This window comes from Hemiscyllium ocellatum, chromosome 12 (genome assembly GCF_020745735.1).
Source record: "Hemiscyllium ocellatum isolate sHemOce1 chromosome 12, sHemOce1.pat.X.cur, whole genome shotgun sequence".
In the NCBI taxonomy this organism is placed as follows: Eukaryota; Metazoa; Chordata; class Chondrichthyes; order Orectolobiformes; family Hemiscylliidae; genus Hemiscyllium; species Hemiscyllium ocellatum.
This window is the reverse complement of record NC_083412.1, coordinates 28,539,956-28,567,796: the sequence shown is the minus strand read 5'-3', so window position 1 is coordinate 28,567,796 and position 27,841 is coordinate 28,539,956. Positions and strand designations below refer to the sequence as shown.

At 40.7% G+C, this 27,841-nt stretch overlaps 1 protein-coding gene across 1 annotated transcript in view; it reads left to right on the top strand.

Moving 5' to 3' along the window:
• The first annotated feature begins 10,503 nt into the window (after window positions 1–10,503).
• Window positions 10,504–27,841, top strand: part of grpr (gastrin-releasing peptide receptor) — a 54,282-nt gene continuing 36,944 nt past the window's right edge. Inside the window, exon 1 of the mRNA XM_060832960.1 lies at window positions 10,504–11,218. Coding sequence (XP_060688943.1) covers window positions 10,821–11,218 — 398 coding nt within the window. The 5' untranslated portion in view covers window positions 10,504–10,820. The remainder of the gene's footprint in view (window positions 11,219–27,841) is intronic.

The following is a 27,841-nucleotide window of genomic DNA, read 5'->3' as shown; positions in this document are numbered from 1 at the left end:
ATGACACTACACCAACTTGTTTATTACCTTGGATGCTCTCATTCACCTTCGACAATTGCATTATTGGCAAAATCAACATGTTCACTTCCTCAGTTCTATGACTTGAAGATTGCTGCTTTCTTGGCTATGATCTCCATCATGGTTAGTAAGGATCCTTCCTGGGAAGATGAGGAAATTAGTTTTTTTGCTTGAACTCGTCTCTTTCTGTTCACCTCTGCATCTAATGGCAGACTTGAATCTATTTTTTCACGTGTTTCATGCTAAGTTATATCAGCTAAAGATTTGCTCAATAGTTCAAGCAGAATATGTTGTTTATTGGCTATCTGCTTGTCCCTGCTTGTTCACACAAACTTGATAGTTCTTGCACTGTGAACTCTCTCATGTTGATAGCAGTGGGTAGCACTTCTGCCAAGCCAGTATAGTCACAGGTTTCCATCTTGCTGACAGCCTCAAACAAATTTCTTGTAGCAACAGAGCTCAATAGTGCTCTCAAAGAAAAACATATTTTTAAAAAGTCAGTTAAAAGGTTCAGCTCCAAAGTTTCCCTCAAAGACTAAGAATCAGTAAAATAAATTAATCTTTTACATTAAGAAGCCTTACCTGTGGCCTGACCACAGTCTGTTTTGTCATTTTGTTTTTCTCTACAAAATCAGCACAGAAAATAAGAAAACGCCCATGTGAAGTCATCATTCTTTGACTTGATGTGAATGACACGTTGAGGCAGAGGTCTGCAAATGTAAGAACACTGTTCTTAAAGGTGCTGTCAGTAGTTTTGAAGCTAGAAAAGCACAACAGGTCAGACAGTATCAGAGGAGCAAGAAAGTCAACGTTTCAGCATCTGCAGTCCTTACTGTCACCAGTGTCTTAAAGGAGCTGCATTTTAAAGAGAACAAGGCCAGTGGAACTGTCAGAGAAACAAAAAAGACAAACAGAAGAGAAAAACACAAAGGGAGGGAAGCAAAACAATTAGATCCCATGTTCAGGGTAATGTCTTGTTTTACTTTGTGCCCCCTATCCCTCTCTGGATGCCTGCTGTTACCCAGCACTCTGTCATTCCAGTGCACTCTGCGCTCTTTAACTCTGCTGGCCTTGAATTCTAAGCTTGCAGTATTTGTTTTTATCTGAACACTTTCCTGGTCCCCAGGTGTGGTTGAAACAGCTGTCCCAATTGATTCAACCCTCAGTTCCTTCTGGAACACTGACAACTCCCTGAGTTGACTCCTCCCTCAGACAAACTTCTGCTACTTAACTTCAAGTGGATAAGCCCATTAAACTTGAGAAAACACTTTTGCTTAGCTTTTCAAATTCCTCTCATTTAGCATGGCCACTGCCTCTACGTTACTGGTCTGATTTAGACAACTGAAAGTAGGATCGTGTCCCCTCTTGCAAAGTTCAACAAATTGTGGAAGATGCGATTTTAATGAAACCGGAATGCTGTTACCTAGCCTTTTCAAATGCATTGGTGAGTTCCAAACCCTCTGCTTGGTGAAATAGGCAAGAGCAAAAAGAGAGGTGGCAACTTCCAAACTTCCACCTTCACCAAAAACAACAATTGCTGGAGATGACAGGTCAGGCAGCATCGATGGAGAGAGAGAGAGCAAGCTAACATTTAGGCTCTAGCGAATGCTGGATGACTAAAGAAATTGAGGGTTTGGTTAAGAAAAAGAAGGAAGCATATATCAGGTATAGACAGGATAGATCAAGTGAATCCTGAGAAGAGTATAAAGCCAGTAGGCGTATATTTAAGAGAAAAATCAGGAGGGCAAAAAGGGGACATGAGATAGCTTTGGCAAATAGAATTAAGGAGAATACAAAGGGTTTTTACAAATTTATTAAGGACAAAAGAGTAACTAGGGAGAGAATAGGGGCCTTCAAAGATCAGCAAGGCAGCCTTTGTGTGGAGCTGGAGAAAATGGGGGAGATACTAAATGAATATTTTGCATCAGTATTTACTGTGGAAAACGATATGGAGGATATAGACTGTAGGGAAATAGATGGTGACATCTTGCAAAATGTCTAGATTACAGAGGAGGAAGTGCTGGATGTCTTGAAATGGTTAAAGGTGGATAAATCCTCAAGACCTGATCAGGTGTACCCAAGAACTCTGTGGGACGCTAGAGAAGTGATTGCTGGGCCTCTTGCTGAGATATTTGTATCATCGATAGTCACAGGAGAGGTGCCAGAAGATTGGAGAGTGGCAAACGTGGTGTCACTGTTTAAGAAGGGCAGTAAAGACAAGCCAGGGAACTATAGACCGGTGTGCCTGACCTCAGTGGTGGGACAGGATGTACAAGTATTAGGAAAGGCAAAGACTGATCAGGGATAGTCAACATGGCTTTGTGCGTGGGAAATCATGTCTCACAAACTTGATTGAGTTTTTTGAAGAAGTAACAAAGAAGATTGATGAGGACAGAGCAGTAGATATGATCTATATGGATTTCAGTAAGGCGTTCGACAAGGTTCCCCATGGGAGACTGATTAGCAAGGTTAGATATCATGGAATAAAGCCATTTGGATTCAGAACTGGCTCAAAGGTAGAATATAGAGGGTGGTGATGGAGGGTTGTTTTTCAGACTGGAGGCCTGTGAACAGTGGAGTATCACAAGGATTGCTACATTTTGTCATTTACATAAATGATTTGGATGCGAGCATAAGAGGTACAGTTAGTAAGTTTGCAGATGATACCAAAATTGGAAGTGTAGTGGACAGCGAAGAAGGTTACCTCAGATTACAAGAGGATCTGGACCAGATGGGCCAATGGGCTGAGAAAGGGCAGATGGAGTTTGATTCAGATAAATGCGAGGTGCTGCATTTTGGGAAAGCAAATCTTAGCAGGACTTATACCCCTAATGGTAAGGTCCTCGGGAGTGTTGCTGAACAAAGAGACCTTGGAGTGCAGGTTCATATCTCCTTGAAAGTGGAGTTGCAGGTAGATAGGATAATGAAGAAGGCAAAAGTGAAAATGCTGGAAAGTTTCAGCAGGTCTGGCAGCATCTGTAAGGAGAGAAAAGAGCTGACGTTTTGAGTCTAACTGACCCTTTGTCAAAGCAGCGTTGACAAAGGGTCAGTTAGACTCGAAACATCAGCTCTTTTCTCTCCTTACAGATGCTGCCAGACCTGCTGAGATTTTCCAGCACTTTCTCTTTTGGTTTCAGATTTCAGCATCCGCAGTAATTTGCTCTTATATAGTGAAGAAGGCGTTTGGTATGCTTTCCTTTATTGTTCAGAGTATTGAGTACAGGAGTTGGGAGGTCATGCTGTGACTGTACAGGACATTGGTTCGGCCATTGTTGAAATATTGCGTGTAATTCTGGTCTCCTTCCTATCGGAAAGATGTTGTGAAACTTTAAAGGGTTCAGAAAAGATTTACAGAATGTTGCCAGGGTTGGAGGATTTGAGCTAAAGGGAGAAGCTGAACAGGCCGGGGCTGTTTTCCCTGGAGCGTCAGAGGCTGAGCCTTATAGAGGTTTACAAAATTGTGAGGGGCATAGATATGATAAATAGACAAAGTCTTTTCCCTGGGATCAGGGAGTCCAGAACTAGAGGGCATAGGTTTAGGGTGAGAGGGGAAAGATATAAAAGAGACCTAAAGGGCAACTTTTCACGCAGAGGGTGGTGCATGTATGGAATGAGCTGCCAGAGGGTGTGGTGGAGGTTGGTACAATTGCAACATTTAAGAGGCATTTGGATGAGTATATGAATAGGAAGGGTTTGGAGGGATATGGGCCGGGTGCTGGCAAGTGGGACTAGATTGGGTTGGGATATCTGATCGGCATGGACAGGTTGGACTGAAGGGTCTGTTTCCATGGTGTACATCCCTACGACTCTATGATACTTCACCAGAGCTGAAGTGAAGTGTGGAGGGGACAGCATCTCTGCTATAGCTTGGAGGGAGGTGGGAGGGATTACTGGGTGTAGGGTGCAATATCAGTTTTTTTTAATGATATTAACCCTTTTAAACAGTTGTCTTTGTTACTGGCCCATTTCCATTTAGACCTGAGTGAGATAGGGAAAATTGGCCAATGAAATTGGCAAACAGCAAAGAACCACATCATTCTACTCAATTTAAACACCAGAATCAATTACCAACATGCACATTTCATGTAATTAAGAGGACCGTAATTAATGTAATTAATAGGACCGTAAGAAATCGGAGGAGGACTAGACCATTTGGTCCTTTGAGCCTGTTCTGCCATCCTGTGGGATCATGGCTGATCTGACATTCCTTATGTCCACTTTCCTGCATTTTCCCCAAATGATTCCCCTACTAATCAAAATTTATGTATCACAGCCTTAAACGTGAACAAGGTCTCACTCCCACAGCTCTCTGTGGCAAGGAATTCCAAAGACTCAGGAAGAAGAAATTCTTCCTCATCTTAGTCTTAAATTGGCACCCCTTTATTCTGAGACTATGCCCTCTGATCCTAGACTTTCTTAAGAGGGAAGTGTTCTCTCAGCATTTATCCTGTCAAACCATACTAATTCTTATAAACTCCAATAAGTTGAGTCCCAATTTCTTTAACTTTTGCTCATATATCAGTCCCTCCCTATCAGGGATCATCTGAGTGAACCTTCCCTGAACTATCTCCAATGAAATGAAGTCTTCCTTAAATGAGGGAACCAAAACTGCTCACATTATACCATATGTGGTCCCACCAACACCTGATACAGTTGCAGTAAGACCTCTTTACTCTTATACTCTAACTCTTTGAAATAAAGGCCAAAATTCCATTAGCCTTCCTGATTAACTACTGCATCTATGTGCTAGCTTTCTGTAATTCATGCACAAGTACCCCAAAGTCTCTTTGTGTTAAAATTTTCTACAGATTTTCTACATTTAAATAATACCCCTGTTCTTTTGTTCTCCCATCCAAAGTGAACAAATTCACCTTTTCCTTCATTGTACTCCATTCACCAACTTTTGCCAATTTACTTAATCTTTCAATATCTCTCTGTAAACTGCTTGTACCCCTTTGGCAACTTGCCTTTCCACTTATGTTTGTATCATCTGCAAATTTGGGGCTTGTTATACATTCTTTTCCTTCTTTCAAGTCACAAATGCATGTTGTAAAGATTTGCAGTTCCAGGACTGATCCCTGTGGAACACCAACCTGAAAAAGAACCTCTTATCCCCACACACTGTTTCCTGTCCATTATCCACACTAATATACCACCTCCAATGCCATGACTCTTGGTGATTGATATCTACAAGGGTGGACAATGAGCTTCAACAATATATCCAATTCCACTACCAGTTGTAGAACTATTAGAAAATGCAAGGTAGTAGTTCACTACATGAAAATTGCTTAAATATCAAGGATCAATTATAGTTAGGGCATTAGTGTAGAGCAAGTGCGATCTTCAGAAAAGCAAAGTTTGCAATCACTCCACCCTTCAGGCTCTCTGCCTATATTCCTGATGAAGGGCTTTTGCCCGAAACATCGATTTTACTGCTCCTTGGATGCTTCCTGAACTGCTGTGTCTTTCCAGCACCACTCTAATCTAGCCCTTGCAATCAATATTGTCCTATTTTTTTTTGCCCCTAATCCACCTACTTTACAACGTTATTGCACACCTCCACAGCAGGTGGGACTTGAACCCAGGATGCCTGGCTCAGACCTAGACATACAACGCAGTACCACAACAGTCCCCTACAACAGGCAGTGTCGAAGGCTAGGACTGAACCCATAAGCTGAAATCAAATCTGCAGAATCACAAACCCAACATTTTCATCCCATGACAACATCAGTGGGGCTCTGATTGTTTTTAAAGATTGGTTTATGAGGTTTCTTTTATTCATTCACATGATGTGAGCATCACTGGCTAGGTCAGCATTTATTGCCATCCCTAATTCTCCAGGGAGCAGCTAAGCATCAATCACATTCCTGTGGGTTTGGAGTCACATGTAAACCAGATCAGGTGAGGATGGCATTTTCCTTCCCTAAAGGACATTAGTGAACAAAATGGAATTTCTGACAATTGGAATTAAGAGTCTAATGATATCAGATTTTTATTGAATTTAGTTTCCACCATCTGCCATGGTGAGATTTGAATCCAGCTCCCTGCAACATTACCTGGGTCTCTGGATTAACAGTTCAGCAATAATACCACTGGGCCATCACCTCCCCAGTGCAGCCCAATGAATGTGTACCCATCTTCTGAAGTTGCAGAGATTGTATTGCTATATCTGATATATTCTAGTAGACCAGAGTACAATGGAATGGTTCCCATAGCGACTCCTTGGTCTCATTATGATTCTCTAGATAACGGGATTAATGAAGGTGTATTTTGAGAATGTGAGGTTATCTTTCAGGAGTGGTCCATTATACTGAACCTAAGAAAATCTAGTGTAAAAATGTAGCAGTTACCAAGTGGGATGTGAAGAATGGCACTGGTATGTAAATTGGCTTAAAAGTGACAAACGCAGGTCAATGGTAACCTGGGACTTTGCCGATGTTTAAAATAGTTCACAAGCAAAGCTTTCTAGAAATAAGCACTGGAAATCTTCAGATCTAATAAATAATTTTAATAATCTGGATATGTTTAACAAAATAAAGTCCAGGTACAGATTTTTCAGCCAGGAAAATTATTGAGTAACAGTTTAAAACTTTTGGCCGATAAATTCCAAATACCACCCAGTTTTAAAATACAAAGTAATTAGTCTGGACATGAGAATAAAAGCATATCTTGAAAAGACCAATTTTTATATCTCACTTAGGCAAGATGTCAAAATTAATTGCGGATAAATCTGTGAAAGCATCAGCATAATGCAAGGAAACAATAATTGATGAATCCACTACCTTAGTATGTCAGTCAAAAAGATTTAGATTGTATTTATATGAAGTTCTGCCTGCAGTACTGTTAATAACTCACTGAAAATGTTAAATGATGCTCAGGAGGCTCCAGGTCCATACTATAAAATAATTCTTCACATTAGTAAACTGTGTTGTCTTGGTATATTATGCAAAAATTAGGTTTAATTTTGTTAAATAACATAAAGCATTGTCACAGTCTAATTTAAATTGTTGGATTATAAATGGATTATGATAAAATTAAGTGCAATTAAAGTCATAGGTATCGAGAACAGACATTAAATGCTAGCAAAAGTTATCTGAGAGAAATGCTTTCATCCAAAGGGTATCAGCTGTGACAAATAGGTAAAAACAATGACTGCAGATGCTGGAAATCAGATTCTGGATCAGTGGTGCTGGAAGAGCACAGCAGTTCAGGCAGCATTCAACGAGCAGTTGGATGCTGCCTGAACTGCTGTGCTCTTCCAGCACCACTGATCCACAATGTGACAAATAGGTTGTTAGGAAGCCATTCAGGAATATATGAATGGGTTCAAGGAAGAATGAAATGTGTTTCTTGAGCAAGAACACAGGTAAATGAGATTAGACTTTGTTGATAGGTGATGGGCTTGCTGGGTATAATAAGCTTTTTCTGATGCTTACTTCTTATACAAGCATATGACAATATTTATGCCATGCTCTCTAGAATGAATACTACAATATGAAGAAACATCTAAAGGAATAATGTAATACTTAATATGCATTTGTTTGAGTCCAGCTTTGATTTTAATTATCAACTTTGTTTGATATATAATGCTTGGCCACAGATTATGCGAATCTACCATGCTTTTGAAATTTATTTTTAAGTTTACTTACAATACTTACAGAAATGACTGCTACATGGAAAATAAGAAATGGACTGAGATTGCGGGCAGTATAATTATTAGATCTCAAAGATTGTTACTAAGTTTTATTTAAGATTTATACTAGGAAAACACTCTGCAACCAACTTTAAAATGCTAAAAACATCATATAGCTAGATGATAGTTTCCTACAAATTCATTGTGGGAGCTGAAAATCAATACCTTATGGAAACATATAAGAGTGTGCCAAGTAGTTGACATAATTTGGTATTTTTTCGAAGGAATTCCACAACATGCATTTGCAGAGTGCACCAAAACTGCTTAAACAAACTGCAGCCTATCATGAGAATATGGTACTTCTTGAGCCTTTGTGGCAGAACTCCAATTAGTCATATTTCTCAGCTCGTGCCTGGCTTCAGGCATAATATCTCTGATTTGAAACCAAAGGATCTTGCATTGTAATCTACAATAGCTTTTGGACCAACTGCATTGGACAATCAAATAACATGACATTACAACAAATATTGCTGCCCAGGAATTTGCTCTCATCGGGCATTTGGCCAAGAAGATGAAATGTCTTGTACAGAATGCAAGGAGCTGGGACATATAAGAGAAGTATCTCTCAGTGTGGCATTGTGTCATGCAAATGACTACAGACTTATCTTTGAATCTAACAAGCCGGAGCCATTGTAAATGAAGACTGAGCTGTTGGAGGATCACATCATCATATTATTCGGAAGCAAAAGACGCAAATCAAGGAGATTTCTCTAAGAAGATGTGTTGGAGGGGAGAAGGGGTCGAGGAAAAGGCTAATTACATCTACATACGCAACGTAAGGGATAATATCACAAACTGGTGTCTAACAGGCAAATAGTGTGGAATGAACTTTGCATTATCAGTCCCATTATTTTGTTCAACTTTGTCTTCTCTTCCTGCAGCGCCACACGCGTGCACCCACAGCACACATACACATGTGAAGAGTTAGAGAAAAAAATAGTATGTGGGTCAATCAAATTCATAGTAGGTGGTAAGTACATCCCTGATAGTATACACAGTTGTATATAAGATTTTTTTTCTAACAATGTTGTGTCAGGATCTATCAATGCTTCCTAATAACATGCAGAATTATCAATATTAGAATTACTATTAGAATCAGCCCTTCAGATTCGATATATCAAAGATTGAAAAATTGGAATATGAGTAGAAAATCAAAATCTCAAGAAAAACCAAGTTATTACCAAAATCATTGCTAAATACCAGTCTTTTAACATTACCTTACACAATTATTGAGTCTGATTACATCGTCTAGAGACTCCTGAATGGAATAATGAGGATTGGATTTAATGCAGCTCATTGCAGCAGAAAGCATGAGAGCCAAGCCCAGTTCCTCCTTGGAGACGCTCTGCATCAATGTCCCAGTATTGGCAAAATGTCCCCAAAGTCAAAGAGTGGAAGTGGCCGATGTTGCTGATGTAGCATCCTCAGCCTTCACCAGTCGATGTTAGGCTCCTTAATGAACCAGTGACGTCCCCATCCATTTTCTCCAAGTGTAACTCAACTCAGTAATGGTCCTGAGATTAATCGGAAATCGCACTGCATTCCCACACTCCTGGATGGCCTCTATGTCTGATTGAAGGACCAAGTACTGGGAAGGAGTACAATCAGCATGCTGTACCTGACAGTTAACAATCTGAGTGGCATTTACACAGTTCTGCTCCCTCCATTCCCATCTGGCCTATGATACTGACTCCTGGCCTTCCAGCTGTCAACTCCAGCTTCCTAACGCCTCCTGCTGGCGTTCTAAAGCCCGAAAGTGACCTTGAACCCGACCCCCCCAACCCAGGTTTCCCAACTCCTGGCTTCATTTATAGCAGCAATAGGTTCATTTCATTGTCGTCTCTCCTGGGGTCCACTATGGAAGATACCTCAAGACTCACAATTCAGTCATAGAGAGAAATTCCTACTGCCTAGTGCTCATTAGAGCCAAAGCTACAGTTTGGAATTGGCTGGAATGGAACCCTACAAATCTAAGCCTCCTCTCTCCAAACCAACCTTGCCATCGCCTCTGATTGGATATGGCACAATAGGTTTGTCGGATAAACAGAAGAGCTTGCAGTCTGAGATATTCAACCGTCTCTCTGAAGCATCTCTACATCCGTCAAAAATAATGTCAAATCTAATGCACTGACACCTCCCAAGGTAACTCTACTGCCTGTTATCAAATAAAGTTTAACATTCGTTCCGGTGGACCACAGTTTAGTCAAAGAGGTAAGTTTTGAGGATTGACTTTTTAAAAAGAGGAAACTGAGGAGGTTTATGTCCCGAATTCCGCAGTTGGATCTAGACAGTGGAGGACACGGCTGCTCACACTGGAATGAAGATAAGGGGGTCAAAAAAAAATGAGATCACAATCACATTAGCTACGATACCTCAACAGGGTGGTGGGGTTGGAGCAGTTTTTAGAGACTAGGGCGAGCAAAAAACAGGGAGAGATTTCCCACATTCAAATGAGACATTCAGATACCCGCCCCCTGCCCCCCAAGACCCTCGCTTCCAGTCCACATGCAACAAACAGCGTGGATATACCAGATCAGTAATTCTTCAGAGAGGGAAACAGCAGGATTCCCAGCGTAGTAACATTAAGCGGGAGATTGCAGGATTGGTGGTGGAGACCAACAATTGAGAGAATGGGTTTCTTCTTGCTATTGATTGGTGTATTTTGCAAAACAAACTCTTCAATGTCCTGCCTGTGGCAGTCCCGAGAGCCCAGCCTCTCTGTGTGTGTGAGGCGCCTCCACACAGCGGAGTTTAATTCCTCCAGTAGGTGGCTATTTGCGCCGTGTACTAGGATGTGTTTTATGTGGAGCTCTCTCAATGACAACTCCGGGGGAGAGAAGTGACGCCAGTGCGGTAAAGGCTGGCCCGAGAGCTCACACTTTAAATCTTGCCGCGACCAATCTGACAGACACACATCAGAGCAAAACATTTGGGGGGAAAAAAAAGAAACAAGAGAGGAGACCAGGCGAGAAAAAAGTGCGGAACTCCCCATGAGGAGCTGCTGAAAGAGGGAAACTCCTCTCCCCAAGCAGGTGGGGAGAGACAATAAAAAGCGAAGGAAGGAGCAAACTTCTGTCCGTTCTCCCAACTGTTCGAGCACAATGGCAGCATGACTGAAGACAACTTCCCGCAGTTGGACTGGGAGTTGTTGACTCAGTCCCTCAATGGTAGCAGCCAGGAGGCTGAGCCCGAGAGCTCGGGTTTGCCCTTCCTTTACGCCGTGCCCGCCGTCTACGGCCTCCTCATCGTGATCGGGCTGGTCGGCAATGTGACCCTCATCAAGATCTTCTGCACCGTGAAGTCCATGAGGAACGTGCCGAACATCTTCATCACTAGCCTGGCGCTGGGAGACCTGCTCCTGCTGCTGACCTGCGCACCCGTCGACGCCAGCAAGTACGTGGCCGCCGAGTGGCTATTCGGCCGGGTGGGCTGCAAACTGATCCCCTTCATCCAGCTCACCTCGGTAGGGGTGTCGGTGTTCACCCTGACAGCGCTGAGTGCAGACAGGTAGGTGTTTTAGCTGGGAAATTCCCTCCAGTCCCCTTTATCCCCTCCAGCTCCCGGGTCTTTAAAGTGTAATTTGTGTGTTTGTGCAAGGTCCTACACAACGGGTCGCCCAAACAAAAAGAAAACGTTTTATCTGCAAATGTTACTTCCTGCACAGATTAAAACGGAAAGGTTACTCGTCCCCGTCAGTAAGTAGCAACTACTGCAGTGTTGAGAGTTCCCAACAGGTGCTGTTTGTTTGTACAAAATATTATGGTAAACGGAGATCAGAGCAACTCTGAGCCGAGTGCTGGAGAACTTGGTAGGGGGTTGAGATTAGAAGGCATCTTGCCTGCATTGTGTACTCTGTTTGTCCTGAATGAGCCCAGCCCCTGCCTGACGGCGAGGTACCCCGGGTGGGAGTAATATTGAAAAATAAATAAATAATAAAAACAAAAGCATCATCCAACTCATCTTCTCACTTTAACTAGGCAATGATGAAGGGCTTTTGCCCTTCGATTCTCCTGCTCCTCGACGCTGCCTGACCTGCTGTGCTTTTCCAGCACCACTCTAATCTTGACTTTCTTCTCATTTTAACTTCCAACTCTTTCCAGGTGGCTCAGTCCCGGAGAGGACGGAGCTGAAATTTTCTAGATCGAAAACGACGCGGGGAATTTAAGTAAAACGAGCTCATGTGTCGTGATTTGGAGATGTCTGTGTTGGACTGGGGTGTTCAAAGTTAAAAATCACACAACACCAGGTTATCGTCCAACAGGTTTAATTGGAAGCACACTAGCTTTCGGAGTGTCGCTCCTTGATCAAACCTGATGTTGTGTGATTTCTAACTTTGAGCTCAAGTATATAATTTCCCGCCCTGTCCTTCAGTCAGTAGTGAAGCGTCTTCAATGCCCGACCCATTGCTCAACAATCTAAAGCGGTGGGTTTTGTTTTTCACGTTTTCATTTTAAATTGAAGCCATATTTGAGTCCATATGCAGTCCACAACATGCACTTTGTGTAGTGCACTTGGGGCAAGTCTCCGCTTCTGTTGCATTGAGGGATGGACCAGCATTTCGGGTTCTCCACCCCTTCCTGCCAACCCCCTTTTGTAATCAACACTTAACGGGTTTGCGAGATACACCTGTACCTCCAAAATCCGTACTCGTGTGGGAACGCTGTTGGTAGCAAACAAAAGGAAAATACCCCAATTTGGGGGGTCTGCAGTACACCAGCCCAGTGCACACTGCGTGAGCCTGAACTGGCTCAATCTGAATGTAATGCTGTGGCTAGTGAGATCCCTGCACACACCAACCCCGTCATCAAATCAAACAGGTTTCTGCGACTCAAGCCTGTCCGTTTACTTATTTTGATGCAATTACTGAACCATGCAACGTTCGGTCTCTTCGGAAATGACATTCGGCTCAGTATGACCAGGTGAAGCAAGTGGTTCCTCCAAGGATTTGTGCTGAGGCGATGTCTTCCTTACAATGTACAGTGTGTGCTGATGACATGATGTTTAGTGGTAGTCTAGGAAAAGCTGTATAAATTTTATATAATATATAAATTCAATATTACCACTCGAGATAGTGTTGGCATAATTTGAACAAATGACAATAGAAACAGTGCAGGATGGAGTTATTAAGATCAGTTGAGCTCCAGATAAAGTTAAAAGTCACACAGCACCGGGTTATAGTCCAACAAGTTTAATTGCAACCACTGGCTTTCAGAGTGCCGTTCCTTTGCCTTTGTCCACCCTAAGTCAACACCTACACCACCACATCAGAGCTCCAGATATGTAGTGAGACTTCAGAAGCGAACACTATTTTTCTCATTGTAATTGATAAGGGGAAACGTTTAAGGGTAGTCAATATTATGCATAGCTGGGATAAGATGAATGTGTTTTTTTTCTGAATTACTGAGTAGGAGAGTAAAAAGAGTCACAAATTTCCACACAATCAATAGTTAAAGAAAAGCTGGAAAAAATACTTACGGAGAGAGCATTTTTATGAAGAAGTTTACAGCCTGGCGCTATTATTGACACACAGTCATTTATATAAGAAGGAAAATAAATAGTAACTTGTAAAACCCCACAAAAGAAGGTTCAAGAAGTGAATATAGATAGACGGATTAGGGATTGTAATCCTGACAATTTAAAAATAATATTAAGAGTGTCCCATAAGATCAAGGGCTATGCGGTTCAAGGAGAAAGCTCATCGGCAACTTCACAAGACAGCTCATAACGAGTAATAAATGTCATCTTCTCAACATTGCTCCCAATAAAGTTCAGAACTAAAGGGTTGATCTTGACTTCATATATGGGTGTGTAAAATGGGTAACATGGAGTAAACTTTTACTTCTATTGAAGGCAATGGGGCAGACACAAAACAGGTTGTTCATTCCTTATTACCCATTGACACCACTGCACACATTCAAGATCTACCCATTTGCCTTTATTTTTCCTTTGTAGACAAACTTGCATTGATCATCATAATGATCATGTTTGTTTGTTTTATATGCATTCAATATTATTCATGTTCAGTTCCAATAAACAAAGTGTCAAACCAGACATTTTATTATTTTCTCAGGTAGTGGCAATTCAACAAGATGGTCAGATTTTAACAGATTAATTTATGTGGTCTGCTCTGAACTTAATATTTGATAAAGATTTGAATGTGAGATTGTGCAAAAATATAACTGCGAATTTCAAGTTTCTGGTAAATTCATCTTCTGTCAAAACATGAGTCAACTGTAACATCAGTATCTATAATGATCAGGAAAATCCTTTGGCATACAGTATAAAACATGCACTTTCTAATGTCATTTCACATTAAAATGCTAAAACATAAAGGCACTTTTTGTCATGGCTGCAAATTCCTTGATTACGCAGTGAATAACAACAGTTATACACCAGTTTAAAAGGATGTATCTGTGTCAAACAAGCTGTGCATCTCAAGTTGCTGATCTTATTCCTCAGTGCATTAAATGTAGAGAGTCATGAAATTTTCTTGGCAGAGGGTCCCACCTCAATTTAGTGCACACTAAGAAATTTACTGACATGAAGATGATAAATGTAGCTTTCAACACTCAGTGTTTGAAAAAGGTCATTGCCATCTATGCCATTCAAATATATGTAATGAAAAGAATACTGCACATGTATCTAAGTTTGCATGCAACAAGCCCCCTGACATTATGTTCACTTTGAGATTCAGTGCACAGCAGACTTCTGACTTTAGTAGCTGAATCTTGCACTGTGCCTATACCGACAGTTTGAATTAATGGCATAGAAACAGAAAGTGCTGGAAACACTCAGCAATCCAGGCACTGTTTGCGGAGACAGAAAATCTGACCTGCTGAGTGTTTCCAGAATTTTTGGTTTTTATTTCAGGTTTGCAGCTTTCACAATACTTTTCATTTTTGCATCTATCTGCATTTACAATCTTACCTCGTAGCTTATGGCAAGCAAACTGCATCAGAAGTGACTTCCTTTTGGCAAAAGGCCAGTTGCTTTGAACATATTTATTGATTAAGGATGCAGAATTTATGAAAAACCTCCTGACAGCATTACACACAAGACTGTGTGATTTTGAAGTTAGGAATGTGGCTCAACAGTTAAGTGTATATTAAGCAAAAAATATGAAAGTACCTCTAGCGGCTACTGCTTGGGGTATACGCCCCATTGACTGTAGTTTAACTCCATGGGGCACTTTGCAAGTTGACATTCCAATGTTCTTATCTACACTTTATTAGTATAAGCTATATAGACTGGGTAAAGATAGAGTCGCTATTGTCTCAGAGCATCATAGGGCTGTTTATTCATTAGACAGAGATGACTGATGGTGAATTTAACCTGAGGGTCACCACGCCTCAGATGGGGGGCAAGGCTGCGAAGGTAGTACCTTCTTGGTGACCTAATAGAGTTAAGGTAAGAGAGAGACAAAAGTTCCTACATTATGTTAAGGATCATTTTCCACAGCAATATGTTGTCACTCCAAAACTAAAAAAGACACTGCCAGATCTGATTTTTGGGAATGAATTGAGCCAAAGGGATGAAGTGTCAGTAGGTGAACATTTAGGGGCCAGTGATCTTTGTATAATAAGATTCAGGCTGACTATGAACGAAGAACAACCCAGTGTAAAAATGATTAACTGAGGGAAAGCCAAATTCAATGGGGTAAGAATGGATTTGGGTTGATTTGTAAGTCAGTGATTGGCAGGACAAACAGTAGCTGAGCAATGGATTGGCTGCAAACAAAATGTATTTTAGGCACAATCAATGTAAATTCCCATGAAAGGGAAAGGTCAGACAAACAATACTAGCGGTCTCTGGACGATAAATAAGATAGAAAGTAAGGTAAAGAAGAAAAAGTGTAAGTATGACAGCTGTCATGCAGAAAATACAATTGAGGATCAGGAGGACTACAGAAGGTTAAGAAGGAAGGTAAAAAATAAACAAGAGAAACACAGACTGTGTATGACAAGAGACTGTCAGCAAATATAAAGAGGAAAACCAGAGTCTTCTGTAGGCAAATAAATAGTAAAGTTTGTTCCATGTGCAAGTAGGACAAATTGTGAAAATAAAAAGGGACTTACACATGACGTTAGAGGGAACGGCTAAAGTGTTAAATGTCTTTCCCCAAGAAGATGCTACCTGGGCCATGGAGGAACAGGAGATAATGTAACCATTGAAAAGGTTTAAATTTTGAAGGGAGCTGTATTAAATAGGCTGTCTGTACTCTAAGTTGATAATGCACCAGATCACAAGATGAGATGCATCCAAGCATACTGCGGAAAGTGACAGTAAACATTGCAGAGACACTGGTCATCATTTTCCCCACCTCAGACTTTTTTTTTGCTTTGTCAAAAAGGCTGTAAAGGCAAGCCTAGCAATTATAAGTCTTGTGGAGTAAAGGGATTTATACCTTTATTCCAAGAATAGCTATCAAGCATGCGTGAAAGGAGCTATGTTGAAGAGTGCCATGTCACATGGACCTGGAGCCTGGGAATGTCAAGCTCCAGATAAAATAACTTCTCTCATCTTCTGTATATAGCTATGTTCACAAAACATATTGCTGCTGCCCCCCAATATGTGGAGAAGAGTGATTATGAGCTAGTCCATTTACCCTTGCTAGCGGACAAACCTTTGGACATGAAAATTCAGGACAAAATCAATAGTAATTTGCACAAATGTGATTAATTGAGGGAAGCCAGCATGGCATTATTAAGAGGAAATTATATTTAACTTACTTGCTGGAGATTCTCTGAAGAGGAGAAAATTAATGAGGACAATGTGGTGTGCATGGACTTGTGGGTAAAGTTATGGCTCTCGGAAAAACAACACGGATAAAGTAATGAAACCAAGAGTCATGGTTAATGCATGGCTTTTGGGCTGGAGGATGTGTATAACAGACTTTTGGGACCTTTACTTTCCTGATGTATATTAATGACCAAGACCTTGGAGTACAGGATACAGTTTCAAAATTTATGGATTATATTAAACTTTAAAGCATTGTGAATAGCGAGGGGGTTAGTGTAGGACTCAAAGGACATGACAGGTTGGTTGAGTGGATGGATAGGTTGTAAATGACATTCAGTGTGCGAAAATGTAAAGTTATCTATTTCAAAAGTGAGGACATGGACAGACAGTATAAAGCATAATTTTAAAGGGATTACAGGTGCACAGAAATCTGGTTGTACATTTGCATGAGTCATCATATTTTTAAAACAGGTTGACTACTGGTTAACATTGCATGCAGTATCCTAGGCATTATTAATAGCGGCACAGAGCACAAGAACAAGGAGATTGTGTTGAATTTGTATAAGACATTGGTACATCCAGTTTTGGGTATAACATTTTAGGAAAATTGTGAAGGCATTCACATGGATTCACAAGGACAGTTCTAAGGATGAGAAACTTCAGTTATTAAGATAGTTTGGAGATATTTTGAACAATGTTCCTTAGAGAAAACGTGAGGAGGAGATTTGATCATAGAAGCATAGAAGAATGGAGCAGAAGAAGGCCATTTAACTTGTCAAGCCTGCTCAGCCATTCAATATCATTATGGCTGATCATTGAGCTCAGTATCTTAATTCCACACCCACATTCCTTGATTCCTTTTAACTACAAGGGCTATATTACCTCCTTCTTGAAAACGTATAAAGTTCAGTTCTCAGCCATATTCTGTGAAACTGAAGTCCACAGGCTCACTGTTCTCTGGATGGAAAAAAACTTCTCTTCTCATTCCTAAAAGTTTACCCCTCGTCTCTAAACTAAAACTCCAAGTTCTGGGCTCCCCCACCTGGCTAGTGTTGTTAGAATTGTATAGGTTTCTATGAGATCCCCCACCATCCTTGTAAACCCCAGTGAATACAATCCTAACTGACTCAATCCCTTCTCATGCATCAGTCCTACCATCCCAGGAATCAATCTGGTAAACCTTTGTTGCACCCCCTTTATAGCAGGATAGAGATTGTCTAAATCATGTGGGAGGAGTTCTCACTCATGAAAGAATCAACAAAAAGAGGGCAAAGAATAAAAGCATAAGAGGCTCGCTACCTGAAAAAAAATCATGTAACAGTTAACATTTGGAATGCACATCTTGAGATAGTGGTAGAGGGAGATTCAATCAAAACATTCAAGAGGAATTAATTAGACTATTATCTGAAAAAAGCAATCTGCAAAACTACACAGGAAAGGAAGGAAAATGACACTTAAACATTCAAAGAGCAGTCCAGTGATGATGGGTGGAATGGCCTCATCCTACATTGTAACAATTCAGTGATTCTGTGATTAAAATATAGTTTCATAGGAAGCTTGATGCAAAACATTGACATCAACATAACCTGAGTCTGTTGGTCGAACATCGCACTTCACATGTATCAGTTAAGACCAGCATATTCCTCATGGTTTGGATAATTGGGTTTTTTCTCTTATCTGATTCCTGCTTTGATAGATAGATTCCCTACAGTGTGGAAACAGGCTCTTTGGCCCAATAAGTCCACACTGACCCTCCGAAGAGTAACCCACCCAGACCCATTTCCCTCTGACTAACGCACCCAACACTATGGACAATTTAGCCTGGCCAATCTACCTGATCTGCACATCTTTGGACTGTGGGAGGAAACCAGAGAACTGGGAGGAAACCCACACAGACAGGAGGAGAATGTGCAAACTCCACACAGACAGACACCTGAGGCTGGAATCAAACCCGGGTCCCTAGCACTTTGAGGCTGCAGTACTAACCACTGAGCCACCGTGCTGCCCTTCTGAAGGGAAGCACAATGGGGGTGTCAGATGATATACATTTTTGAAAACATATGCCCTTTCCATAAATAACACCCATTTCAAATATATTTAAGTGCATGTGGACTTGCATCGCTCAATTTAAGTTTATTTCTATTTTCAGGCTGTCTTCCATTATTGTCAATCTATTGCTATTATATGTTGATTTAATGTAGGTGGGAGCTTTACAGTTTGCTGTAAACACAAATAAACTGGCTGCCACATTGAAATTCAACACAGGCAATTCTTGCATAATTTTCAGAGCAAATCAATGCCGATTGAGGATTCATAAATACATCGAGATCAAGTTAACTCTTATTGCACATCACAAATACATTTCTTAAATTGTGAAATATGTGCAAATTGCATCCCATGTATGAAAGCATCTTTCATTGATATACATATCATTAAATTCCAAACACATAACATCTTAGGAATTTCTCTTTTGTCTAAATACTGGAGTATCTCCAGCAGCATTGGAGTTTCATCTACAATAAGGCTGTACTCCTCACCCTAGCTGATATTTTGGGTTCTTAGTTGTTTCAATTTGGAAAACACCGAGACTGCAGGGATAGAGATTGGTGGTAGTTGCTCTTGATGTTGAGTTACAGTGTAATGTCTTTTGGATCGGATGTTAGACCCCATCTGCTCTCTCAAGATGGATGCAGAAGGTCAGCCGGCACTATTTCAAAGAAGGACAGGAAATTTTCACATCATATAAAGCAAGGGACACTGCAGTGGCAAATTATTGCAATGGCACTGGCAGGGGCAACAACTTTCAATATCACCCAGAACAAAACATCCCTCTTGATTGTACCCATCAGCTTAAGCAGCCAACTTCAAGGTTTGCTTGGCTGCACTTCCCAGAGCTGTAACATCGAGAAGGATAGGAGTCTCAGGGGCATGAACAACAGCCCATCTATGTTACTATTGAAGCAATCCATCATCCCAATTTGGAAATTTATCATTTTTCTTCTTCATTATTTAGTCAAAATCTCACAGCTCCTTCCCTTACGACATTGTCCATATGCCTTCAACAAATGGACTAAATATTTCTGAAAGCCCTGAAAGCAGCAGTTTAAGAAAAGCCAAGGCTAATGGGGGATGAGCAATCAATATTGGCCTCACCAGTGATCTCCACATTCCAAATAAAAAGAGATCGAGATTATCTGACAATTTGCAGCTTGCTGTTAAACTGTTAAAATACATTTCCTGTCAAAGAGAGCTTTTATCTTGTCTACTCTTTGATCATAGAGTGAGTGACTAATAAATCAGATAAATCCTTCAAATTCTTTCTCAAAATCAGCTGTAATTAATTCAGTCTGTATCTGACAGCCTCAGTGTCATAATCTGGTACAATTTGCTGACCATTTAATTGCAGCAAAATTGTGTATATTACCCAAAAGGGAGGTACATGTTGCAGGGAGTAAAATATTCATTTGTTTCAAATAATCATTGTTTGCACTTTTATTTTGTGCTTCTTGATGAATTGTGAATCCTTTGACTAAAGTTAATGCTTTGCCTCCCTCAAAGTGGTTATTATTTCAAGCAAAGCTTGTGTGCCTTGTTAACATATGGAATCGCCAATAGATAATTTAAAGAGCCAGGATGCAACATTTTGAAGTTTGTACAAAGCTGATTGCAATTTCAGCTGACTGAATTTCTTCAGTACTATGTAAAGCATCCATTTGTTTTCATTGCTGAGTACATACAAATGTTTTTTTTCATGCAATTAAATCATTGCACAACATACTATGGTAGGCAAATCTAAATATTTGAATTTAAAGCTATTATATCAAAACACGCATGGTATGTGGGAGAATTTTTGATTTTCATGTTGTCTGATTTGTTTGTGAAAATATTTAGATTGACCATTGTAAATTAATGGTCAAAGCAATTTTATACAGATGCATACTAATATTATGAGGTATGTTCCCAAGGCCTACATGTATTCTGATGAGTATAATCGGGAAGGAATCCACCATAAGAGAATGTAGGCAACATCAAACTTTTATCTTCCTTTGTTTTTCAGGAAAATGGATGGTAATTTTATGTTGTTCCCATGAATTATATTAAACAGAATGTTCTTGGTGAGATAAAATTGGCCGCTGTGTTTCCTTATAACAGTGACTGCACATCAAAAATACATTATTGGCCATAAAGAGTTCTGGAAAGCCCTGAGACAACGTAATGTGTTATATAAATACAAATTCTTTCGTTTACTCTCAAAGTTATTTGATGTTCCAAGGTGCGTACAGCTTGGAACATTATGCTTAGAAAACCAGATAAAGAGAATTGAGGAGATTATATTACATCTCAGCAAATCTTTGACAAAGTAACACATTCAACACATTGAAGAAGAAAGGGATAGAAGATTGGATTAGAAACTGCCTGGGAATGAAAAAGAAAACAACAAAACAGAATATCAGGGCTTTTAGAAATATTTAGAAATGAGTGGTGGTGTCCTTCAGATTGCTTCAGTTCACTGCACTTTTTGTTTAGTCATTCATGGGATGAGGGCATTGCTGGCTTGCCCAGCACTTATTGCCCATCACAGACAGCAGTTAAGAGTCAACCATATTGCTATGGGTCCGGAGTCTCATGTCATAGATTCATAGTGATGTACAGCAAGGAAACAGACCCTTCAGTCCAACTCACCTATGCTGTCTGGCTATCCTAAATTCATCTCGTCATGTTTGCCAGCATTTGGCCCATATCCCTCTAAACTCTTCCTATTCATATACCCGTCCACATGTAGGCCAGACCAGGCAAGGATACAGTTTCCTTCCCTAAATGACATTAGTGAATCAAATGGGGTTTTCCCCAACAATTTGCAATGGGTTCACAGTCATTGCTTGACATTTAATTGCAGATTTTTATTGAACTCAGATTCCACCATGTGGCAGGATTCAAGCTGAGGTCCCCAGCCCCTTACTTGGGTCTCTGGATTAACAGATCCAGTGATAATGGCACTACGCCATCACCTCCCCAATGAGCAATGAGAAAGGTTTGGGTAGTAATTTTCCCAATGCCCAGTGTAGCCCAAAAGTCTCTCTATTGTTCAATATGCAACCATCACATACAGGAAAGTTTTGCAAATGGTTCAAACCATTCACTTTCATTTAGCATGAGCAAAAATAGATTTAAAAAAGACAGAATTTGTATTAGCTTCTCAGAACAAAAATGGACTCTTTGCCTTTTGAGCACCAACAAACTTACAGTAATTAGCGATCACTGCAACCAGTTAACATCCATTGGAACTGAGTATCAATGAAATCCTGTCTGGCTTGTTGAATTCCCTCATGCAGAGGGTGAGTTGTTCCTGCTCAATGTCCTCATCTTCCTCCTGGGAAGAGTGCTGCAGCTCTCCATTTCAACCCCTCTTTGCCTGCCTCAGTTTTTCAGAGTACAGCATGCAAGGATTATGTGACACACTCCATCCAGAGTGTACTTCAGGACTCCTCCAGACTGATCCAAGCATCAGAACCTTACCTTCTGCAGGCCCATGGTGAGCAGGCCCATGGTGAGCAGGCTCAAGGTTGGCCTTGGTCAAAGAATAGGCTGCATTGTATCTACACCCTGCCTTGGTCATTTTATTTGATTTGTTTTGATTTATTATTGATCTATTATTCTCACTTGTAACCTGTTTACGTACAGTTAAAAGCTTTGTTTTGCACGTAGTACAGGCATGTCATCCTCTACAAAGGACACAGGGTGATTGAATACACAGAGCGAGGAACACACAGTTACAGCTGCAAAAAAGGTGCACAAAAAGCAAGATCAACATTACATTTGAAATTTGAGAGGTCCGTTCACAGTTTAATAACAGCAGGGAAGAAAGGTGTTCTTGAACCTATTGATCCATGTATTTAAGCTTTTGTATCTTCTACTGAACAGAAGAGGTTGGATGAGATTATAACCAGGATGGGAGGGGTCTTTGACGATGTTGGCTACCTTCCCGAGGCAGCAAGAAGTGCAAATGGAGTCAGTGGTTGCAAATGGGATTGCGTAAAGGACTCATCTGCTGTAGTCACAGGTGATAATTCCTGTTTCCCATCCTTGCAAGGCATCTAGCCCTTGAAATGCAGCAGGAACGTGAGAGTTTTCCAGGACATAGGCATCATGGCAGCTTCCAGGTCACATGGCACAGATCTCTAAGATTTAGTGCTGACGATCACAGATAATTTGCACATCGATGGAAATGGATGCCACTTCTGTTGATGATATCTACTGCATGATAAAATGGCACTCTCAAAATGTGATGGGTGTGAAGTCCCTCATGCTCTGCACCAGGGGAAGCCAGCTATTTCAGAAAAGCCTGCTGTCTGGGCTGTAACACTGACCCCATCACAGGGAGATGAGATGAGATGAGATGAGATGAGATGGTGTGATCTACTATCAATTGCATTGGTAACAGCCTTGGTACATTTGAGGGACAAGGATGTGACATCGTACACAGGTCCCCTGTGGCTTTTTGGAAGCAGCCCGTTGTATAAAAGTTTCGCATAGCAGTCACCTTGACAGCTACCACGATAGGATGGCCAGTCATGCCTTTAGGACACAGCTCCCTGACTAAGCTTACCACATGCTTACAACACACCTACAGGGCTGATTATGGCCCACTCCCTAGACTGTAGTAATATGCATCCCCTGAGTGTGACGATTCCAAGTGGCTGACGGATCAAGCCCCTGGACAGATAATCAGGTGCTGCCTCCCATTTACTGTGCCAGAACCCCCTGAAAGAAGATGCATTCCTTGGCCTGACTGAGATCTACTCCCCTTAGACTTGGCAGGTGGTAATTTGGTTGATGCACATGCAATATTTTGCTACCTAAGCTGCTTGAGTTGGGTTTGAGCTTCACATAAGACAGCGCTGTACACCAACATGTGGGTCATAGTGTAAAAATAAGGGGACATCCATTAAACAGAGAGACCTTTGTCTCTCAGAGAACTATGCGTCTTTGCAATTCCCCTTCCTCAAAAGGCAGTGGATGCAGTGTCTTTAAATAGCTTCAAGGCAGAAGTAGATAGATTCTTGTATATCAATAGGGGTTGAAAGATTATTGAGGATAGCAGGAATGTAGAGTGGATGTTAAAATCTGATCAGCCATGATCTTATTGAATGGTGGAGGAGGCTCAAAGGTCCTAGTAGCCTACGCTTGCATCTTGTTTGAATGTTTGTAGTATCTCCAGCCCCATGACCAATAACTGCTGACAACCATTGACAAATTCCTGGCTTTGTGTCTGCCAAGGTCCATAGATCAGTTGAAGAGAGAAGGGAGGTTGGCAGTACCTGGAGGTGTCGGCAGTTGCTGTTCATGGAGTATGTGTTTAGATGTCAGTAGAGGCCCAGAGGAGCAAGCAATGAGCTAATGTCACCAGGTACCCCTGTTCTGATTTTCATGTCAGGAATTGTTGCCATCTAGTTTCTATCCAGTGGCTGGGAGAATTGGAATCTGCATATAATTGTGCATATAATTACACAATGGAGATATGCTAATACATACTAATACTAATTATGATACGAAGATTGGTGGAGTTGTGGACAGTGAGGAGGGCTGTTGTCGGCTGCAAAGGGACTTAGATATGATGCAGAGCTGGGCTGAGGAGTGGCAGATGGAGTTCAACCCTGCCAAGTGTGAGGTTGTCCATTTTGGAAGAACAAATAAGAATGCGGAATACAGGGTTAACGGTAGGGTTCTTAATCAGGTGGAGGAACAGAGGGATCTTGGGGTCTATGTGCATAGATCTTTGAAAGTTGCCACTCAGGTGGATAGAGCTTGTAAGAAGGCCTATGGTGTATTAGCGTTCATTAGCAGAGGGATTGAATTCAAGAGTCGTGAAGTGATGTTGCAGCTGTACAGGACTTTGGTTAGGCCACATTTGGAGTACTGTGTGCAGTTCTGGTCGCCTCACTTTAGGAAACATGTGGAAGCTTTGGAGAGGGTGCAGAGAAGATTTACCAGATGTTGCCTGGAATGGAGAATCGGTCGTACGAGGATAGGTTGAGAGTTCTCGGCCTTTTCTCGTTGGAACGGCGAAGGATGAGGGGTGACTTGATAGAGGTTTATAAGATGATCAGAGGAATAGATAGAGTAGACAGTCAGAAACTTTTTCCCCGGGTACAACAGAGTGTTACAAGGGGACATAAATTTAAGGTGAAGGGTGGAAGGTATAGGGGAGATGTCAGGGGTGGGTTCTTTACCCAGAGAGTGGTGGGGGCATGGAATGCGCTGCCCGTGGGAGTGGTAGAGTCAGAATCATTGGCGACCTTTAAGCGGCAATTGGATAGGTACATGGATGGGTGCTTAATCTAGGATAGATGTTCGGCACAACATCGTGGGCCGAGGGGCCTGTTCTGTGCTGTATTGTTCAATGTTCTATGTTCTACTCGTAAATAGGTGTGTTGCTGAGTCTCGCCTTGTCATTCAACACTTGATTGGATAATCAGGCCTTTCAACATTGAGAAGCTCCTCATTGGTCATGTCACACAATTTTCCCAATTTCCTTGCCAATGCCACCATCATTCAATTTCTGGAAAGATTTCACTCAACAGGTTCTTTAAGAACACAGATCCTGAGAACATGGTGGGTACAGAATCATGGCTGTCTTCAAAAGGGAACTGAATAAACACTTGAATGAAGAAAATTGTGGAACTATAGATAAAGCATTTGAAAACAGATTAGTTAGATTATTCTTCAAATGGTCTTCTTATGTACTGACTATTTATTTATTTTGTGAAATACAATAAGCAAAATTAGGATTGTTTCCACTAGAGCAGAAGAAAACGTGGTGTGTTTTGATAGAGGTGTCCATACTTATGAATGGATGGGACTAGCAGGTAACAGGCAGTCTCTGGTGACTGTGGGGTCTAGATCAAGTGGACAAAGATTGAAAAGAAGATAGATTCAGGACAGAGAATGAGAGAAGCTTTTTTTTCAGTAATGCTCATGATATCAAGATTATGTCAAATTAAAAATAAGGACTTTGCTTAGGCCACTTTTGGAATATTCTATGCAATGCTAGTCTCCTTCCTATGGAAAGGATGTTGTGAAACTTGAAAGGGTTCAGAAAAGATTTACAAGGATGTTGCCAGGGTTGGAGGATTTGAGCTGTAGGGAGAGACTGAATAGGCTGGGGCTGTTTTCCCTAGAGTGTCAGAGTCTGAAAGGTGACCTTATAGAGGTTTGTAAAATCATGAAGGGCTTGGGTAGGATAAATAGACAAGACCTTTTCACTGGGGTAGAAGAGTCCAAAACTAGAGGGCATAGGTTTAGGGTGAGAGGGGAAAAATTCAAAGGGATCTAAGGGCTAACTTTTTCATGCAGAGGGTGGTACATGTTTGGAATGAGCTGCCAGAGCAAGTGGTGGAGGCTGGTACAATAACAACATTTTAAAAGGCATGAGTATATGAACAGAAAGAGTTTAGAGGGATATTGGCCAAATGCTGGCAAATGAGGCTAGATTAGGTCAGGATATCTGGTCGACATGGACGAGTTGGACTGAAGGGTTTGTTTCCATGCTGTGCATCTCTATGATTCAATGACTTTAAGTCAAATAAGCTGTGATAAGGAAGGTGTGTAATGGGATATGGAAACATGGTGGACCCGTATGGGGAATAAATATCAATATAAACTGGTTGAACCCAATGGGCTATTTTAGTGTTGGACTATTCTTGCAATTCTACATAACTTGAAACAATCAACTTCAAGTCACTATACACCCATCCGATCAATATAGCTTCACAAAATGCTCATACTTTAAGACAAGGAAGAGTACAATTGTGAAGGTCATTTCTAATTACAGTACTTGTATCATTTCATTGCTTATTGCATTCATATTCACTTTCTCAGCTGACAATATGTGATAAGAAGTGATAAATTAATTGTACATCTATTGAATCACAGAGTATCCCAACATCAATGACAAGTTAATGATCATGTCATAATATTTTTTGTGAATAAATATTCAATTGAGAAAATGTCACAAGATTTTAAGATTTGTTTAAAAATTTAAATGCACTGGAGAAATAGACAAGCTTGCTCTGTACTGTGCATTTATTCATTAAGATGTGAGATTTAGGTGATGTTCCATTTCAATTCTCTGCTATTTTGTGCTGCTGACTGATCTCGAGCAACAGGCTAAGTATAAAACCCACACTAATCTTTAGATGCAATCATCCGTCATCAGTAACATCCATTTGAACAGATTATATACATCAACTGAATTAGTTTTTATTGCAGCTTGCTATTTTAAGACAAACCAGTGTGAGCATTTTTCTTGCATAGTGATGATTAATTGCAGCTTTATTATCAGTTTAGCAAAGATTATCACAACTAATTATTTTTTAAAGGAATTATAGAAGACAAATCAATCCAGTCATTAAATTTATGCCAGGTACAAGATGTACTTCTGTGGAGGAATTTAAAAGTTTTCATTAACCAGTTCCACAGTTCTGAAAAGATTCCTGTCTTGTATATGCTGATGTGGCCATTGGTTGAGGTTCCCAGGATTAACACTAATAGGGCCTTGTATTATTTATGGAATATATGGAATTATAGAATAGTACATCATATAATATAATTTGTCCTGTCTTGCTTAGGCCAGCTCTTTGAAAGTGTCATCCAATTCATCTCACTCATTCTTCAGAGCCCTTGAATGTTTCCCTTTCAAGAATTTTTCCATTGGCTTTTTGGAAGTTACTATTATATCTGCTTCTCCCATATTTCAGGGCAGTTCATTCCAGGTCATTTACACACTGCATAAAACGATGCAATCACTCCTCTGGTTCTTTTGCCAATTGTCTTAAAAATGTCTCTCTTTTACTAAATTTTCTGCTTATGGAAAGAGTTTATTTACTCTATCAAAGTGCTTGAAATTTCTAAATAAGTCTGTTCAATTTTCCCTTAATTCTCTGAGGAACATTCAAAAAGGAGTAGGCCAATCAGCCCATTGACCCTGCTCTGCACTTCAGTTAGATCATGGTTTAGCATCTACCCACAATGTCACTTTACTGCGCTACCTCCACATCCCTTGAATTGATTAGTTTCCAGAAATCCATTGATTACTGTCTTGGTCTTGCTGAATGGTGGAACTTTCAGACACCTGATTCAGCACCGTCTGAGTAAATGAATTCCTCCTCATCTCAGTCTTAAATGTCCTGCCCCTTATCATGAGATTTTTCACCCTGGTAATAATGTCAACAGCCAGGCAAAACATCCTGTCTGTATCCTATAGTGCTGTGTGAGAATTTTGTAAGTTTCCATGAGGTTACCCATCTTTCTTTGAAGCTTTAAGGAATGCAGACACAGCCTCCTAAATCTCCTCATAAAATAATCTCACTGTTCTAGGGATTAATCTGATGA